Raw genomic sequence first — 18,420 nt, forward strand, 5'->3', positions numbered from 1 at the left:
TGTTCGATTTTAAAGTGGCACTGCGCAAACTGACTAGTATTAGTATTTGGTCCGTGTTGCGTTCATATGTCATTCAAACCGCACCAGAGTTTGTTTGGAAGTGGACAAAGATCCAATTTTTTTAACGCTTGCTGAAAGCACACTAGGGTTTGGATGACAGCGTTCACACTTACTCAAATGAACCGAACTAACAGAGAAGTCGCACCAAACATGACAAGTGTGAATACACCCACAACTCTAATAAGGTTTTAATGGTATATTCAGTTCATGTTTACTTCAAGTAACATTTTTTTAGAGGCACAAAAATTGCATGCTTCAGGTTAACAAATATGATGCGCAAAAACATTATTACTCAAGTTCAAATTTAAATTTACATGTTTTAAATTCAATGGGGTTTTAGCAGAATGCAAGGATGGATGTGTTCAGTACTTCTGAAACCTGACACAGAAAAATAAATAAATACATCAACTTCTGAAACTTATGCCTAAGCCTAATGGGTACAATCATTGATTGGTACTCCGAAAGTGGCCAGACTTTCAGAATCTAACCTCTATACACCACAGTATGACAAATGAGTAGGTCATAACGGTCTGTTCCCAAGTAAAACAGGCCACATTGTACATTCTGCTTGAGTGCATTCCTCTGGCGAGAGCTTTCTAGAGTGAATGACAGCTGAATAGCGGGCGGAAGAATATCTACAAACCGTAGAAATCGACAGCCATTCTTGAAAAAATCCTTTGACATGCATTTCATCGTCTTGACACTAACTCACCTCTAATCTCCTCATACACTGGGCCAATTATGTCACTACTGACTGAAGGTAACACAACAAAAAAACAGCTTTACGTGGACAACTGATTTTGTACTATAGATCATTCGCACTTATCCTGAGTGACTGGATGAAGTGTATGTGCTGTTAATGCACTAATGTATATGTCACATACTAATTCTTTCTAAATCCATTGCTCTGTGGGGAACATGTCTGAGATTCACATGTTCTTTAATGACTTTTCAATCATGTTCTACATGAAGTAGCCTCAATGCCTGTTGTTCGGTTGACGCATAAAGTACACGTTTACAAGTCTGCCACCTTTGCTCTTTGACACAGTGACCCAGATACAGTTTTTGACCTAGTCACCTGAACATAACATACAGTTATGTTACACAACTAAGATTTAGGGTGTGTTCACACTTTTCATTTTAGGTTTGATTAAAACAAACTCTGCTGCGATTGCTTTGTTAGTGCAGTTCATTTGAGTAAGTGTGAACTCTGCCATCAGAACCTGGTGCGCACCAACAAGCGGACCGAGACTGCTAAAAAAGATCTTGGACCACTTCTAAACGAACTCTGGTGCAGTTTGAATGAAATATGAATGCAACACGGACCAAATACTTCTATAAGAACCATAAACAAGAAGCAATGACAAGATGCAACGCTATGCGACATGAATTTACGAAGGGAACATGCAGTGCAGTGTTGTTTTCGTCAACGATGACGATGACGAAATCATTTCGTTGACGCCACTTTTTTTCATGACGATAACGAGACGATGACGAGATAAAAATGGCTCGTTGATGACTAAAACATGACGAGACGTGTGTGAGTTTTCGTTGACGAGACGAGAATAGACGAAAATGTTAGTGGGTGGTCCGTCAGACGTTTAAAATGCATGACATTTCCGCTTATTGTGCATGCCAATTAAAACTTAAAAAGTATCTGACGCTATGGCAAGCCGTTTTAGCATTAAATACTCTTTGCTATACTAGTATGGCAAGCCGTTTTAGCATTCCATCCTTGTTTGTCTTTTATGTTCTAAAACATTCCTTCATTATTGTAATTATTGGTGAAAATAGTCAATCCGGAAGCTCACATTGTGTTGAACTATAGATCTGCTATTTTCAGAACTTATAAGTGACACTACCCAACAGCAAAATACTTACTGACCTACATTAATTTGTTAAAAGACTAATTTTTTGCCTTTTTTTGACTAAAACTAGACTAAAACCTTTTTGACTTTTCGTCGACTAAAACTAGACTAAAACCTTTTTGACTTTTCTTCGACTAAAATTGGACTAAAACTATCACATATAGAAGTGACTAAAATTTGACTAAAACTAAGAAGCATTTTGGTCCAAAAGACGAAGACTAAGACTAAATCTAAGATGGTTGTCAAAAACAACACTGATGCAGTGTTATCCAAAACTAAATGAGCAGAGGGCAAACATAGAGTAACGAGGAGGTAAAGTGCTCACTTTTACGAGCTCTTTGTGAGTTTGCAGGTGGTAAAATAAAATCACATACACGCAACAATATTCGTCGCTTTAAGTCGGACTTACCTTTTCCTTTTGTTTAGAGCGATCGGTGAGTTCCGTTACTAAATATATGGCATTTAACCTGACCAATCAGGTTGTAACCATATCACTATGCCTTTAGGTTTGGTATCTTTTGGTTTGCGGTCAAAAATGCCAGTTTGAACGCTAAGTGGACCAGGACCAAATGTATCATTTTCTTTTTTGTTCCAAACCAAATCTACCAATCTACAAGTGTGAACACACCGTAAGAAAATACTTTTGGTTTGGTTTGCACAAATTCTCAACCTAAAATTCAGTCAGCTACAAGAACTCAGTCAATTGCGTCATGTCTTCTATAGGTACTGTCTTCATGCAGAGATTTGAACAAACAGCAGCTTTGTATAGCTGCACGGAGTGTCATGATGTCATTCTTCCTTCCTCTACAGGGTGTGACGTGCTTTCTCGCTGTGTCTCTCATCCTCTCTCCTGACCCATTTCCCTGTTTAAAACATCTGGGTGATCCCAACACCTTTTCTATGTGGTGGAGACACACTGGTTTTCCATATGGGAAAGGGATCACTATATTACTACATGCAACATTCCTACAGCTATCAACCTTATTCCTTGTAGTTACCTGAGCTGAACTATGGTGACAAAAATAGAAGATATCTTCATAATACATCAGTCTCGTTTGGGTTGGCCTCAATTTCAACACTTCATCCAACTTCCTGCATTTCTCACACATTAAAAATGTGTTCATAGAATACAGGAAACACATTTTCAATGTGCTGACACACAACTGGGAGTTAGTTAAAATTATATTACAAATATAATTGAGGATTTATCAGTAGAAACAATTTGTTCTGCAACAAGTTGTTAATATCAAGTGATTAATTCCGTTGGACCTCTTTAAACCCAATTTATCCTGCAGACGGTAGATCTGCATTCTTCTAACCATGCAGACAAAACTCCATGAGTAGTCAAGTATTTTTAGCAGCGGCACAGCAAAACCAGTTTGGTTTGATTCACAAACTAACTAATTAGTTACTGAAATCAAAACACTCCTTGACCGAATAGGTTAGAACCGTTTTTAACTTATTCATGGCAGTCACTACTTCATCCCTAATAATTCTTAAAGGAAGTACTAACAAACTCACTAAGTGGAAACTGAGCCTGATCGTAAATTTCCTCGAGATTCCCATCCCTACTAATGAATCTCTTTGGACACAGACACAAGCTGTTGGAGTCAGAGAAGAAGATGTGGGTCTGTATTCACAAAGCTTCTCAAACTACATAAGCAGATTTGGGATTTGATTGCCTCCTGCCAATGCTGCCCTTTGTCTCTATATAACTGAGCACAAAACTGATACGCTGAGACGCTTTGTAAATGCGGACCCTGAGGCCGGAAGGATAGCAGGAACCGCCACCGCAGAGCTACGCTACGTCACTGGATACGGTACCTCCTTATGCGTGAGCTCCAGCCAGGCGGTATAGAGATGGACGCTCAGCACCCCACTGGAGTCCAGCAGGTGCAGGCTGTCCTGCGTAGACCACGGGAGAGAAAGCGGAAATTAGAATGTATGATGAAGCCCTTCAAGCCCACAGATGTTGAAAGCCCTTATATAGCAGCAGCAGACGCTAGTAAAATCAGCCCCAAAGCACTAATATACCACTATGAACAACCAAGGACTAATGACTTGGTTTGACTGCTTGGTCTGAGCCAGGTTAAGTTCTACCCAATTCTCTCTTTTACTTTTGTCCATATTTAGTCATCCAAAACTGCATTTGCATGCAACCAAACAATCCATTAATAAATGTTTTCATGACTCAATCAAATTAAAAAACCTTCATGTAAATTCCTGAGCTCGATGTCTAAGTACAATTTTGATCTGAGTCGATCTGAAATACTGAGATCAATATTTGTTACATAATTGCTAAACTATACTTTTTTTTAGATGTGTCACCAAGGCAAAATGCTTGATCAAGTTCTAGGGGCAGCTACGCTAAAGATGCTAATGCCAATGTTATCGATAACAATTATATGTGTAGTTTTCATCCCTTCATACATTGTGCACTACAATAATCTACATTTTTGAGGATATTCTAGAGCTTTCACCCCAACTAAACAAACTGAACTTTGGTGTCAGATGAACTTATTCTGCTAGGAAAGCTTTAGCATGAATGTGTCTAAAATCAAGCATTTTTTAAGTGACATGGACAAATTGAAGAAAAAATGATCTCAAAATGCAAAAAAGGGCAACCAATTTTCTCTTCATTGTGGTTATAACATGCTTTGTTAAGTAAACTCATTCACAGAGAAAATGTGTTTATTACTGATTTTTTTAAGCTAAATCTGAACATTTTCCAGCATCTATAGTTCATGACCTCCCAGCAAACCTGCCTGCTTCCGTTACACCCATCCGTAGGCTAAATTAAATGTGCGCTGGCACCCTTTACTATGACCTGCATGCTTCATGCTTGCCTTTAAACCCTAAATCCACTCACTTTAATTTCAATACTTTGCAACAGTTTTATTAGGCAATCTGGACAAGTTGTTTTAGCATGCTAACCAGAGAATGGTTCATCATTTAGTTTCTTCCTAGTGGTCTCCTGTTCACTCACTAAGTGCACGTACTCAAGTACTGCCACCCTGTTAATCTGCTTAGTGAAACCATTGCGCTTTGATCTCATTCTAAAAATGATTTAGAAATGAAGGCAAGTTGAACTGAATTGAGTTCAGTTGGGCCTGTGGTAAATCAGGTTTTATGTTTATATCTACTGTAGTACATGATGCACTTTTCCAGTTTTGTATGTACATAAGCACCTTGGTACTAAGCAATTCTCTGTAGGGGTCTAAATATAAGAACATGATGTTTGTAAAAAATGGGAAAGTCACACGGACAAACTACATTTATTTGTCCATCTATGAGTATTAAAATTAATCATATATATATATATATATATACAGTGCCTTGCAAAATTATTCATACTTTAAATTACTTTTTTTCCCACATCAATCTACACTTCCTACTCCATAATGGCAAAGAAAAAAATGTTTAACATTTGTACAATTTTGTTAAAAATAAAAAAACTGAAAAGATCCCGTTGCATAAGTATTCATACCCTTTTCTGGGACACTCAAAATTTAGCTCAGGAGCATTCATATTGCTTCTAGATGTTACTACACTTCGAGTGGAGTTAAACTGTGGCAAATTCCTTTGAATGAGTATGATTTAGAAAGGCACACACTCCATAGTGTAAATTGATGTGGGGTAAAACTAATTTAAAGCAGTTTAACATAATGCTGCAACAAAACAAAATGTGAAAAAAATGAAGGGGTATGAATACTTTTGCAAGGCACTGTATATATCTTAACAGCTGAAACTCTTAAGTGAGTAAGACTTACAGTTATATGGGGATGTCTGGGAATTTAGATTAGTGTCTGTAATATATTTCCAGGATGTAATGAGTACTAAGCTGGAATCCAGTTCTAAGCCGCAGGAAAATTGAAAGGTCTGAAATTAACTGTGAGAACTGCAACGTGTGCAGTCACTATAAATACAGAAGCACACAATTATTTGAACATGGATTTCAATAGTCCGATGTAGCTATACTACCATACATTACTAAACACATAATATACCCTATCAGTCGAAGGTTTGGGGTAGGTACGGTTATTTTAATTATACTCACCAAGACTGCATATATTTGATCAAGCATACAGTAAAAACAGCAATTGTCTGAAGTATTATTATAATGTGTGAAAGGCAAAGCCTAAATTTTCATTTGACTAATACTTGAATATATGTCAAAACAATGTCTAAAAATGCTGTCTAATAATAATTTATTGGTGAAATGTTGGTTGTACACTGTTAAAATACAATGAAAATCTATAAATATTAATGTATCTTGCTGTTTGAGAGGAAATTTGCCAACATCTAGAGTTTATGACCTCCCAAAATTTTAGAAATTTTCTTTTCTGCCTTCTTTATTATGAAATCATCAGTGAAGCATCTATTCACATATTATCACAAACATAGATAGATGTCTAAAAACACAAACGCAATGAAGCCATATTGTTTCGAAATGTGTCAAAATGTAATTATCAGCTTTGCCACAAGGTGTGCTATATCAAGCATTAATATAAACCGTCTTCTTCTGTGGTCAGTTTTGTCTTCCTGGCTTACTGGCATGGCAGCACAATAGTTTGTAAGATTTTTGCCAAGCAAGTGGGTTAAAGTCAGTCAACATTTTTATAGCTAGCAACCTAAATAATATTCTTTCTTAAATGCTTACTGGACAAACAATTGGTCACATAGCATCACTTTCACAAACGCATTTTTCTTTTGACGCACCATCCATTTTGAAATAAATGTATTTGCAGTGTTCTTTGACATAGCATACACTCTAGTATGTAGCTGCTGACAGGCTTTTTATTTAGTCCCCATCTGACCCCATAAATTCAGCACTGGGCATTAGGTATGAGTAAGGCACTTTGTCTTTCTATAAGTTCCCTTAAGTACAGCGGTACCTTAAAAGGTTGCGAAAGTATGAGCAGATTCCATCTGAAATCCTCTGAAATCCCAACAGGCCTCTCTCTGGCGCTGCGCAGAGGTGATAATCAGGGAAAGCATTAACTGATTGTGGAGGAATGTCTTTAGATCTGGACAGTATATCTGCTCTTGACAGTTCTCACACTCAAAGACATGGCTCGAGGCAGTTTCACCTCCAACTCCAAACGTGACCCTACTGTTGGTTATTCTCACAGAGACTGGCTCTTCTGTGCCAATGGGCGTCATTTATGAAACAAATGTACATGAGAAAATTGGAAATCTTGGAATTTATTAATATGAGCATGAGCGGTGGCTACAATCTCCAGGGCCAAGGTTTCTAAACCAAGGTGTTTTTAGGGGCGCGATATTGAAATGACGATTGTTTTCAGCCATCAAATTTATCAACGTACAATCCTTAGTACAATGGAATTGCCAACATACAAATGTTTCATGAATCACACGTGAACCTTATCATCTGCACTTGTTTCTACGTTTGGTTGACAAATAAGGCCCATTGTGTGTGTGTTTAAACAATTCACTATAGTAAATCACAGTGCACACTCGACAACAGCTGAAGCTGTCACACACTTGCTGCGTCTATGGCCTCCCTGTGACTTTTTACTCTGTGTGTGTGAGTGTGTGTGTTGGAGGCAGGTGGAGTATTTTTGACACAGGCGTGTGTGGGGACTCCCACTTGGCTGGTGGTCTAACACCTTCTCGGCACCCACTATGAGTTGTGTTTATTTAGAGCCTTGTAAACGTGTGTGTTCCACCAATAGCAACTCAGGCTGAACATAACAGTTCTTCAAACTAGCATGTCCTCAGTCACAACCATAGTATACTGCATAGGAAACAATTTACACTGCAAACGAAACTGGATTTTTGGTGCTTATATGGGTCCAAAACTCTCTCACATGATGCATGATGTATTGTGTGGTTGCCAAGTCCAGATGCATTCATGTTTGTACTACAAATACTTGTAATTTAATATGCAGTTTGCTCAAATGCGTGTTCAAAACTCAATAGCAATGCAATGTAAAATTTAAAATAGCTTAACACCTGAGATTTAAATGTTTCTGTTGTCGTATCTTTAGAAAGATCCAACAATTCACTACTCGGAGATATCGTCAACAATTTACGTAATTACAGAAAAACTGCATTAGCCTCTTTGCAGTGAATTAAAACGTCTCCCTTGAAATTCGAAACCTCCTCATTGTTTCCGTCGCCAGCTACTGCTCACTTTATACGAGTTCAAGGATATGCTTGAAGAATATGTGGAAAACAATCTTTAAAGCGGGATTATGAAACTCAAGTTGGAATCTCTTACAAGCAGGAAGACTTCTGGCACATCACAATGGCATATTCAGTTTCTGATGTTCTGGGCTTGGAAGAGTCGAGAATCACAGGACAGAAATAAAGACGACTGTGTCTTTTGTTACCCATGTGCATTCGTTTTTTTGAAGCTTTACACGAATCCTGTGGCCTCCAGTTAGTAGATTGTCTTTCTGGGACTGTCACATGGGTCAGGGCAATGCTAGATAAACTCTACTCGTAATCTTCTTGCAGAAGAGTAACCAATGCATGCAAAAACATGCAAGTAAGCACATTTAGGCTTAATTATGCAATGTCGTGCTAACTCGCTGTTGCCTTTGGGTGTGGAAGCATTTGAAAACAATCTCCAGTTGAGTGAAATGCAATGCAATTCAAACATGGAGAATCCGATAACTGCTAAATAATCTCCTGTCTTCCTCAGGTCAGATGCAAGTAGAAAGTAAGAAAACCATCGTGGGAACAAACAGCATTCATGACCTTTTCTGTTTTTCCAGAATAAGCGAGAATCTTCAGGAACAACTCTATTCCGATAACTAAATGCGAAACTTAATGTCTTACCTTGTTGTAGTAGTGAAGCTGAACCGAATGCCATTGGCCATCACTAACTCCGCCTGGTACAAAAGGTGCAACAGTTGTTTTAGCTTCACCTAGGAGAGAAAGACAGGAACAAAATGTTAATTTAAATGACAGGAGAAATAGTTACATAACACATTCAAGCTAAGAAAAAATGGTTAGCTATACAAGCTGCTAACTAAAAGCAACAAACTACACTTAAGCTGTTTATTATATAAGCCCGTTTTCCGCCACTGAATAAAACAATTCTGACTTTTTTTCTCACAATTGCGAGTTAACATCTGGCACTTCTGACTTTTTTGTTAAAATTGTAAGATATAAACAAAGAATTGTGAGTTAAAAAGTCAGAATTGCGAGATGTAAACTTGCAATTCTGAGAAATTAAGTCAGAATTGTGGGATATAAACTCTCAGTTCTGACTTTTTTCTCAGAAGTGTGTGATTTTGCAAGTTATAAATTCAGTATCGCATGACATAAACTCACAATTGCAAGAAAAAACCTTTGAACTGAAACCTTTGAAACAAATCTGACTTTTTTTTCTTAGAATTGCGAGTTTATCTCACAATTCTGACTTTATATCCTGCTGTTCTGACTTTATAAGTCGCAATTGTTTGTATTATGGAATTCTGACAAGAAAAATTCCAAAATGCGAGAAGTACACTCACAACTGCAAAAAAAAAAGTTTTCATTGTGAGATATTTTTATTTTTTATTTAGAAGAAATGGGCTTCTATAATTTAACAAATAAAGTTACACTAAATACAACTAATTAAAAGTTAACTGAGTAACTGAGTTATGTTGAGAACGGTGACAAAACAGCAATAGGGGCTCAAATAAATCTGTGAATCTTTTTTCAAACAAATTTGCTGTCTGAGAGGAAACCTTGGGTATTAAGACTTGTATATATAGCCTAAATTATGTCTCTTACTGAAATATATAGTAGAAAACCCATTAAAGACAACATATATTCTAAGTTGTGTATTCCGAGTGCAACCATTCTACGTAAACCCCCCCCCCCAGTCCAAAATATGTATATAACGATGTGGATTTTTAAAATAATGTAAATCTACTACATATTTCAATAAGAGACATCATTTATGTTATATTAGGCCATACAAGTCTTAATACCCAGAGTTCCTTGAACAAATTTACTAAAATACATTTAGTTAGTTTCTAACACTGCATGTTAATTATGTTAACATTATTACGTTAATATTAAGTTGGAAAAGTTGGTAACATGTTACAATTATGAGTATAACATAAAAACAGATATAGCTCAATCGGTATGTTGTGGTATGCGCTGAAGGTGTTACTTGTATTGTGACTTTGTCACCTCTGCTACAATATAAAGTCAGTTAGTAGCTACAGCACAAAGCTGCTAACATAACAACTATTAATCATGTTTAGATATTCTGTCTCATCAATGGAGTTCATTCAAAGGGCAGGGGAGCAAAAATGTACTTTGGGTTTAGAGGAATATTTACCCAAGGCAGGAGCCTCTATTGGTATTCATAAAGAATCAGTAATAAACAACCGAACATTGTGGCCCCGTTGGTAAACAATTGCAACACTGCCTAAGCCATATACTCATTTAGATTTTTGATCACTGAAAAGCTAAAAAAAGGTGGGCCAGCCCCCTTGAAATGGTCAAAAGAACAGTTTTAGTACAAGTGTCATGGGTTACAGCATGTAAAACAGGCTCCACAGCATGACACAGCATTGTTCTCTTTGTCTGGGAAAGATTTATGTGTGCTATAAGATCAACAGTCCCATTTTAGGGCTGTGCTCATCTTGTGTTATTTATAACCACTTGTGAGCTAAAGTGTGTGTGTACGTGTGTGTGAGTGTGTGTGTGTGTGTGTCTCCAACATTTGGAAAGACCATCTGGGTCACTGCATAGCCTCATTAAGGTTCGGACACTTTACAACTTATAAATCCTTTGTCGTAAACACATTAACCTAGAGCAATTGTCTCTGTAAGTGACACATGGCTACACAAACAAGCTGTTTAACGTATCACAACGTCATCTTGTGTTAGCATATATTGTCAACACTACTGGATGTTGTCCCAAGAGTGAATTTGACATACAGACCAGAACGCTTGGCTAACATATTGGAAGTGCATAGTCCTTTTGTGCATGCTTAAGGTGTGTTACTGTTGTTGTAACAAACCTCTGTACTCGAGGGGACGATAGAGTTACCTTCATATGTCTGTGCCATAAAGCTGACAGTTATTATTCATGTAGCTAGCTGTAAACATGTTGACAATTTAGCTAACATGCTCTCCAAAACTCTACAGTTGAATTGCAAGGAAAAACTGGCCATAGAAGATTGTTTGTTGTTTACATTAATGCTATGTGAGTAATGCTATGTGGGGAAGTAATGCTATGTGGGGAAAGTGAGTTCAGTCCTCAGACGAGAAAGAACGACGGCGCGTAAGTGTCTACTTTAATACTATTTCACTAGGCGGTCGTTACTTAGAGTTGCTGCTAAAAGCACTTTGTCGTTTCTGTTTAATTACTTATTCCTAAGTATTAATTTTAAGCCGCTGTTCTCTTAAGCACTCTGTAGTTTCTATTTACTTATTGGTTAATATTAAATTTGAGCTGCTTCTAAAACGCACTCTGCAGTTTCTATTTACTTATTGGTTAATATTAAATTTGAGCTGCTTCTAAAACGCACTCTGTAGTTTCTATTTACTTATTGGTTAATATTAAATTTGAGCTGCTTCTAAAACGCACTCTGTAGTTTCTATTTACTTATTGGTTAATATTAAATTTGAGCTGCTTCTAAAACGCACTCTGTAGTTTCTATTTACTTATTGGTTAATATTAAATTTGAGCTGCTTCTAAAACGCACTCTGTAGTTTCTATTTACTTATTGGTTAATATTAAATTTGAGCTGCTTCTAAAACGCACTCTGTAGTTTCTATTTACTTATTGGTTAATATTAAATTTGAGCTGCTTCTAAAACGCACTCTGTAGTTTCTATTTACTTATTGGTTAATATTAAATTTGAGCTGCTTCTAAAACGCACTCTGTAGTTTCTATTCACTTATTCGTTAATATTAATTTTGAGCTGCTTCTTAAAGTACTCTGTTGTTCTATTTAATTATTCGTTTGTTTTATTTACATCTATTCACTGTTAGAAAAGGAGTGTTCTTCTGTTATTTGTCCTGCGATTGTTTTTGCTTTAAATTCTAGTTTTTATTGCAATCATTAAAATTGATAACTGAGCGTACGGCCAAGGGAAGCTTTTGTTTTTGTCATATCGTTCCCTTCTGGAGCTATTACAAGTGCGAAGCTGTTGCTTTTTGAGTTTCGATTGAGCCATTTTGCGTGCGGGCGAGACATTCGCGGCTCACTGAGCCTAGGAGGCGTGGCTAGCGAGAATACTGCTTAAATAGTTTGCTTACTTTCCATACTGCGGGAAAGTGAGTTCAGTCCTCAGACGAGAAAGAACGACGGCGCGTAAGTGTCTACTTTAATACTATTTCACTAGGCGGTCGTTACTTAGAGTTGCTGCTAAAAGCACTTTGTCGTTTCTGTTTAATTACTTATTCCTAAGTATTAATTTTAAGCCGCTGTTCTCTTAAGCACTCTGTAGTTTCTATTTACTTATTGGTTAATATTAAATTTGAGCTGCTTCTAAAACGCACTCTGCAGTTTCTATTTACTTATTGGTTAATATTAAATTTGAGCTGCTTCTAAAACGCACTCTGTAGTTTCTATTTACTTATTGGTTAATATTAAATTTGAGCTGCTTCTAAAACGCACTCTGTAGTTTCTATTTACTTATTGGTTAATATTAAATTTGAGCTGCTTCTAAAACGCACTCTGTAGTTTCTATTTACTTATTGGTTAATATTAAATTTGAGCTGCTTCTAAAACGCACTCTGTAGTTTCTATTTACTTATTGGTTAATATTAAATTTGAGCTGCTTCTAAAACGCACTCTGTAGTTTCTATTTACTTATTGGTTAATATTAAATTTGAGCTGCTTCTAAAACGCACTCTGTAGTTTCTATTTACTTATTGGTTAATATTAAATTTGAGCTGCTTCTAAAACGCACTCTGTAGTTTCTATTCACTTATTCGTTAATATTAATTTTGAGCTGCTTCTTAAAGTACTCTGTTGTTCTATTTAATTATTCGTTTGTTTTATTTACATCTATTCACTGTTAGAAAAGGAGTGTTCTTCTGTTATTTGTCCTGCGATTGTTTTTGCTTTAAATTCTAGTTTTTATTGCAATCATTAAAATTGATAACTGAGCGTACGGCCAAGGGAAGCTTTTGTTTTTGTCATATCGTTCCCTTCTGGAGCTATTACAAGTGCGAAGCTGTTGCTTTTTGAGTTTCGATTGAGCCATTTTGCGTGCGGGCAAGACATTCGCGGCTCACTGAGCCTAGGAGGCGTGGCTAGCGAGAATACTGCTTAAATAGTTTGCTTACTTTCCATACTGCGGGAAAGTGAGTTCAGTCCTCAGACGAGAAAGAACGACGGCGCGTAAGTGTCTACTTTAATACTATTTCACTAGGCGGTCGTTACTTAGAGTTGCTGCTAAAAGCACTTTGTCGTTTCTGTTTAATTACTTATTCCTAAGTATTAATTTTAAGCCGCTGTTCTCTTAAGCACTCTGTAGTTTCTATTTACTTATTGGTTAATATTAAATTTGAGCTGCTTCTAAAACGCACTCTGCAGTTTCTATTTACTTATTGGTTAATATTAAATTTGAGCTGCTTCTAAAACGCACTCTGTAGTTTCTATTTACTTATTGGTTAATATTAAATTTGAGCTGCTTCTAAAACGCACTCTGTAGTTTCTATTTACTTATTGGTTAATATTAAATTTGAGCTGCTTCTAAAAGTAGTTTCTATTTACTTATTGGTTAATATTAAATTTGAGCTGCTTCTAAAACGCACTCTGTAGTTTCTATTTACTTATTGGTTAATATTAAATTTGAGCTGCTTCTAAAACGCACTCTGTAGTTTCTATTTACTTATTGGTTAATATTAAATTTGAGCTGCTTCTAAAACGCACTCTGTAGTTTCTATTTACTTATTGGTTAATATTAAATTTGAGCTGCTTCTAAAACGCACTCTGTAGTTTCTATTTACTTATTGGTTAATATTAAATTTGAGCTGCTTCTAAAACGCACTCTGTAGTTTCTATTTACTTATTGGTTAATATTAAATTTGAGCTGCTTCTAAAACGCACTCTGTAGTTTCTATTCACTTATTCGTTAATATTAATTTTGAGCTGCTTCTTAAAGTACTCTGTTGTTCTATTTAATTATTCGTTTGTTTTATTTACATCTATTCACTGTTAGAAAAGGAGTGTTCTTCTGTTATTTGTCCTGCGATTGTTTTTGCTTTAAATTCTAGTTTTTATTGCAATCATTAAAATTGATAACTGAGCGTACGGCCAAGGGAAGCTTTTGTTTTTGTCATATCGTTCCCTTCTGGAGCTATTACAAGTGCGAAGCTGTTGCTTTTTGAGTTTCGATTGAGCCATTTTGCGTGCGGGCGAGACATTCGCGGCTCACTGAGCCTAGGAGGCGTCCCTAGCTTTTATCATTGAAGCACTGTTTGGTTGTCTATTTAACTGCGTCAGAACAGCTGACGCTGAAGCGTCAGCGGAAGCGTTCAGCCTCCTCGCGTGAAGACCGACGAGAGTAAAGACTGCGACTTTTCCTGCGCGACTTCTCCGAGCAACGACACCGACAACGCACTTAAGTACTCCTCTCCTTTATTTCACTCTTCTTTCTGTCCTCCTCTATCATGTGTTTCCAACTCATTCCGGTGGTCTCTTCACACCGCACTAATATCACACGCACACGTCGACGCAATATTTCTAACCTGCGTCCTATCGACACTTCTTCCACTGAACCTTTCTCTTTCACGGTTGGACTCTGGAACTGTCAATCAGCTGTCAACAAATCTGACTTCATTTCAGCATTTTCTGTGCAATCTGGTTTGAGCATTCTAGGCTTGACTGAGACCTGGATTCGTCCAGAAGACTCTGCAACCCCAGCTGCTCTTTCTAATAACTTTTCCTTCTCTCACACCCCTCGTCAGACTGGAAGGGGTGGGGGGACGGGACTTCTTATTTCTAACAACTGGAAATACTCAACCCATTCTCCTCTATGCAATTATAGTTCATTTGAATCTCATACAATCACTGTAACATCTCCTATCGAACTCCACATTGTGGTAATCTACCGCCCTCCTACTCAACTTGGCATCTTCTTAGAAGAGCTGGATGGGCTGCTGTCCTCGTTTCCAGAGGATGGCAGCCCACTTCTAGTCTTTGGGGACCTCAACATTCACCTTGACAAACCCTATGCTGCTGACTTCAATTCACTTCTAGCTTCATTTGATCTACAACGTGTTATCACTACATGCACTCATAAATCTGGCAACCAACTTGATCTCATTTACATGCGAAATTGTATTTCAGACAATATTGTGGTCAAACCCCTACACATCTCTGACCACTTCTTCATTACATTTGACCTACATCTTGCTACTTGTGCACTCCCAACCCCTCTACCTGTTACTTTTAGAAGAAACCTACGCTCTCTCTCACACTCCCATCTTTCTTCTTTAGTATCCTCCTCCCTTCCCTCTCCTACTCACTTCTCATCCCTGGACACTAATGCAGCAACTGACACCTTATGCTCCACTATTACCTCCTGTCTAGATGCTATATGCCCTCTCTCCTCCAGGCCAGCACGATCTGCTCCGACAACCCCTTGGTTATCCGATGTTCTTCGTGAGCATCGTTCCAAACTTAGGGCAGCTGAGAGAAAATGGCACAAATCTAAGGATCCATCCGACCTCAGTATGTATCGGTCTATGCTCTCATCTTTCGCTACCCAAGTACATACAGCCAAATCTTCATACTTCCACAACAGGATCAACAATTCCCCGGACGCACGCAACCTTTTCAAAACATTTAATACACTGCTTTGTCCCCCTCCACCACCTCCCACAACTTCTATAACAGCTGATGATTTCGCCACATTTTTTACAGACAAAACTACATCGATCAATAATAAGTTCTCAGCTCCACACATACAGGAACTAAAATTGACCACAATCACGGCTGGAACCCCCCACTTCTCCTTCTGTCCTTGCTCGGAGGCAGAAGTAACCAAACTTTTCCTCTCCAGCCATCCGACGACATGTCCTTTAGATCCTATCCCCTCACACCTTCTCCAAGCAATCTCCCCTACAATCCTACCGGCGCTCACACACATCATCAACACATCTCTTCTCACAGGCACTTTTCCCACTACATTTAAGCAGGCCCGGGTAACCCCACTGCTCAAAAAACCTACACTTAACTCCTCACTCATAGACAACTACAGACCTGTCTCCCTCCTTCCATTCATAGCAAAAACACTGGAACGGGCTGTTTTCAACCAGCTATCCTTATTCCTCTCACAGAACAATCTACTGGACTCTAACCAATCAGGGTTCAGAAGCGGCCATTCAACTGAGACTGCGCTACTGTCTGTCACTGAAGCCTTGCGGACGGCAAAAGCTGAGTCCAAATCATCGGTACTCATCTTGCTGGACCTATCTGCAGCTTTTGACACTGTGAATCACCAGATCCTCCTGTCCACCCTCTCAATGCTGGGTATTACAGGGACTTCACTTCGCTGGTTCAAATCCTACCTCTCTGGTAGGTCTTTCAGAGTGGCCTGGGGAGGCGAGGTATCCAAAACTCATCAACTGGTCACTGGGGTTCCTCAGGGTTCAGTTCTTGGACCTCTCCTCTTCTCCATATACACTACATCTCTGGGCCCCATCATACAGGCACATGGCTTCTCCTACCATTGCTATGCTGATGACACACAGCTCTATCTTTCTTTCAAACCAGACGATCCATCGGTAGCTGCACGGATCTCAGGTTGCCTAGCGGATATCTCTGCATGGATGAAGGAACACCATCTACAGCTCAATCTAGCAAAGACGGAACTCCTTATCTTTCCTGCCACTCCATCTCTACAGCATGACTTCTCCATCCAGTTAGGTTCATCAACAATTACCCCATCAACTTCAGCCAGAAATCTGGGTGTTATCTTTGACAACCAACTGACTTTTAAAGACCACATAGCTAAGACCGCTCGATCTTGCAGGTTTGCATTGTACAACATCAGAAAGATCAGGCCCTTCCTAACAGAGCATGCTACACAACTCCTCGTCCAGGCCCTGGTCATTTCCAGGCTGGACTACTGCAATGCTCTTTTAGCTGGTCTTCCAGCATGTACAATCAAGCCTCTACAAATGATTCAGAATGCAGCAGCACGACTGGTCTTCAACGAGCCCAAAAAGGCCCATGTTACACCTCTCTTCATATCCCTGCACTGGCTACCGGTTACAGCACGCATCAAATTCAAGACACTGATGCTGGCCTATAGGACAGCCACCGGATCATCACCTGCCTACCTCCATTCACTACTACACATCTACACTCCTTCCAGAAGACTGAGATCCTCTAGTGAAAGACGCCTCATTGTACCACCACAGAGAGGTATTAAATCACTGTCCAGAACATTCTCGTTCAACGTTCCTGCCTGGTGGAATGATCTTCCCACCCCTATCCGGAATGCAGACTCCTTAACAGCTTTCAAACGACTGCTGAAAACCCATCTTTTTCGACACTATCTGACTCAATAAAAAAAAAAAAAAAAAAAAAAAAAAAAAAATATCCTCCCTTCTAGCCTGTTTTTCCTCTCTTTCTTGATCTTCTCCTTCTAGCCTGCACTCTTCTAACAACGCCTGATATATGGTATTTTTGAACACTTCCTATGTTGATCTGCCTCCTTAGGATGAATCACTTGTTGTATTCCCAATTGTAAGTCGCTTTGGATAAAAGCGTCGGCTAAATGAATAAATGTAAATGTAATGTAAATGCTATGAAATTATAAAGCTGAGAATGCATAACTTCCATTGTTTTATGAATAGTGGTGCGACATGCATTTTGAAATCGAGCTTATGGCTAAAAAAGTTGTGTTCACATAATTGAGTAAAGCATGCTATTGGATATTTATATGTGCATGATCATTTCCCATGTATTTACATATAGATTTTCAGTTTATCTGCCATAGGATAAAAATATTCAATGGCTTATCATATCGGCACATCTCTAGATTTGGTGCTAACTAATGTTGACCCTAAGTTGATCTGAGCTTCCCAGTTGTAACACTGGTAGGACTGTAGTACCGGCTGAGAAGGTGAGTTGAATCTGTTCCTCAATGATCTCCACAGCGATGAAGTCGTGTTTCTCATTAAAACGACCGTTGTAGAGAAGAAGGGCGTTTCTCTCTCTTGTAGCAAACCTGGACAGAAAAAAAAAACACATTGATTAGAACAACCAGAACTACAGGTTTTATTGAACGTTTGCACTACCCCCTCATAAATCTTTACATCTATCAAGGTTTAACTGCACTCAAGACTTCAATTGAGCTACAAGAAACCTCCAAGCCAGACAGAAGAAATAACATCTACTAATCAAGGGAGGAAAAGAAAAAAATCAGAGAGGAAGTGAACGTAAGGCCAGTGGTCCAGAAACAGGAAGTGGTTCCTCTGCCCTGGGCGGCACATCCCACCTCTATCAAGCCTGGGCTGTGGCACAGAGGGCAGAGGAGTCAGAGACCAGCTGC

At 38.4% G+C, this 18,420-nt stretch overlaps 1 protein-coding gene across 1 annotated transcript in view; it reads right to left on the reverse strand.

The window, feature by feature from the left end:
• The window catches only part of celsr1a (cadherin EGF LAG seven-pass G-type receptor 1a), a 149,181-nt gene that overhangs the window by 87,930 nt on the left and 42,831 nt on the right, over window positions 1-18,420 (reverse strand). The window contains exons 5-7 of the mRNA XM_073837828.1: window positions 17,981-18,096; window positions 8,736-8,824; window positions 3,753-3,833 (exon numbers count right to left, since the gene is read on the reverse strand). Coding sequence (XP_073693929.1) covers window positions 3,753-3,833; window positions 8,736-8,824; window positions 17,981-18,096 — 286 coding nt within the window. The remainder of the gene's footprint in view (window positions 1-3,752; window positions 3,834-8,735; window positions 8,825-17,980; window positions 18,097-18,420) is intronic.

The sequence above is a fragment of the Garra rufa genome, chromosome 4 (genome assembly GCF_049309525.1).
Source record: "Garra rufa chromosome 4, GarRuf1.0, whole genome shotgun sequence".
Taxonomy (NCBI): Eukaryota; Metazoa; Chordata; class Actinopteri; order Cypriniformes; family Cyprinidae; genus Garra; species Garra rufa.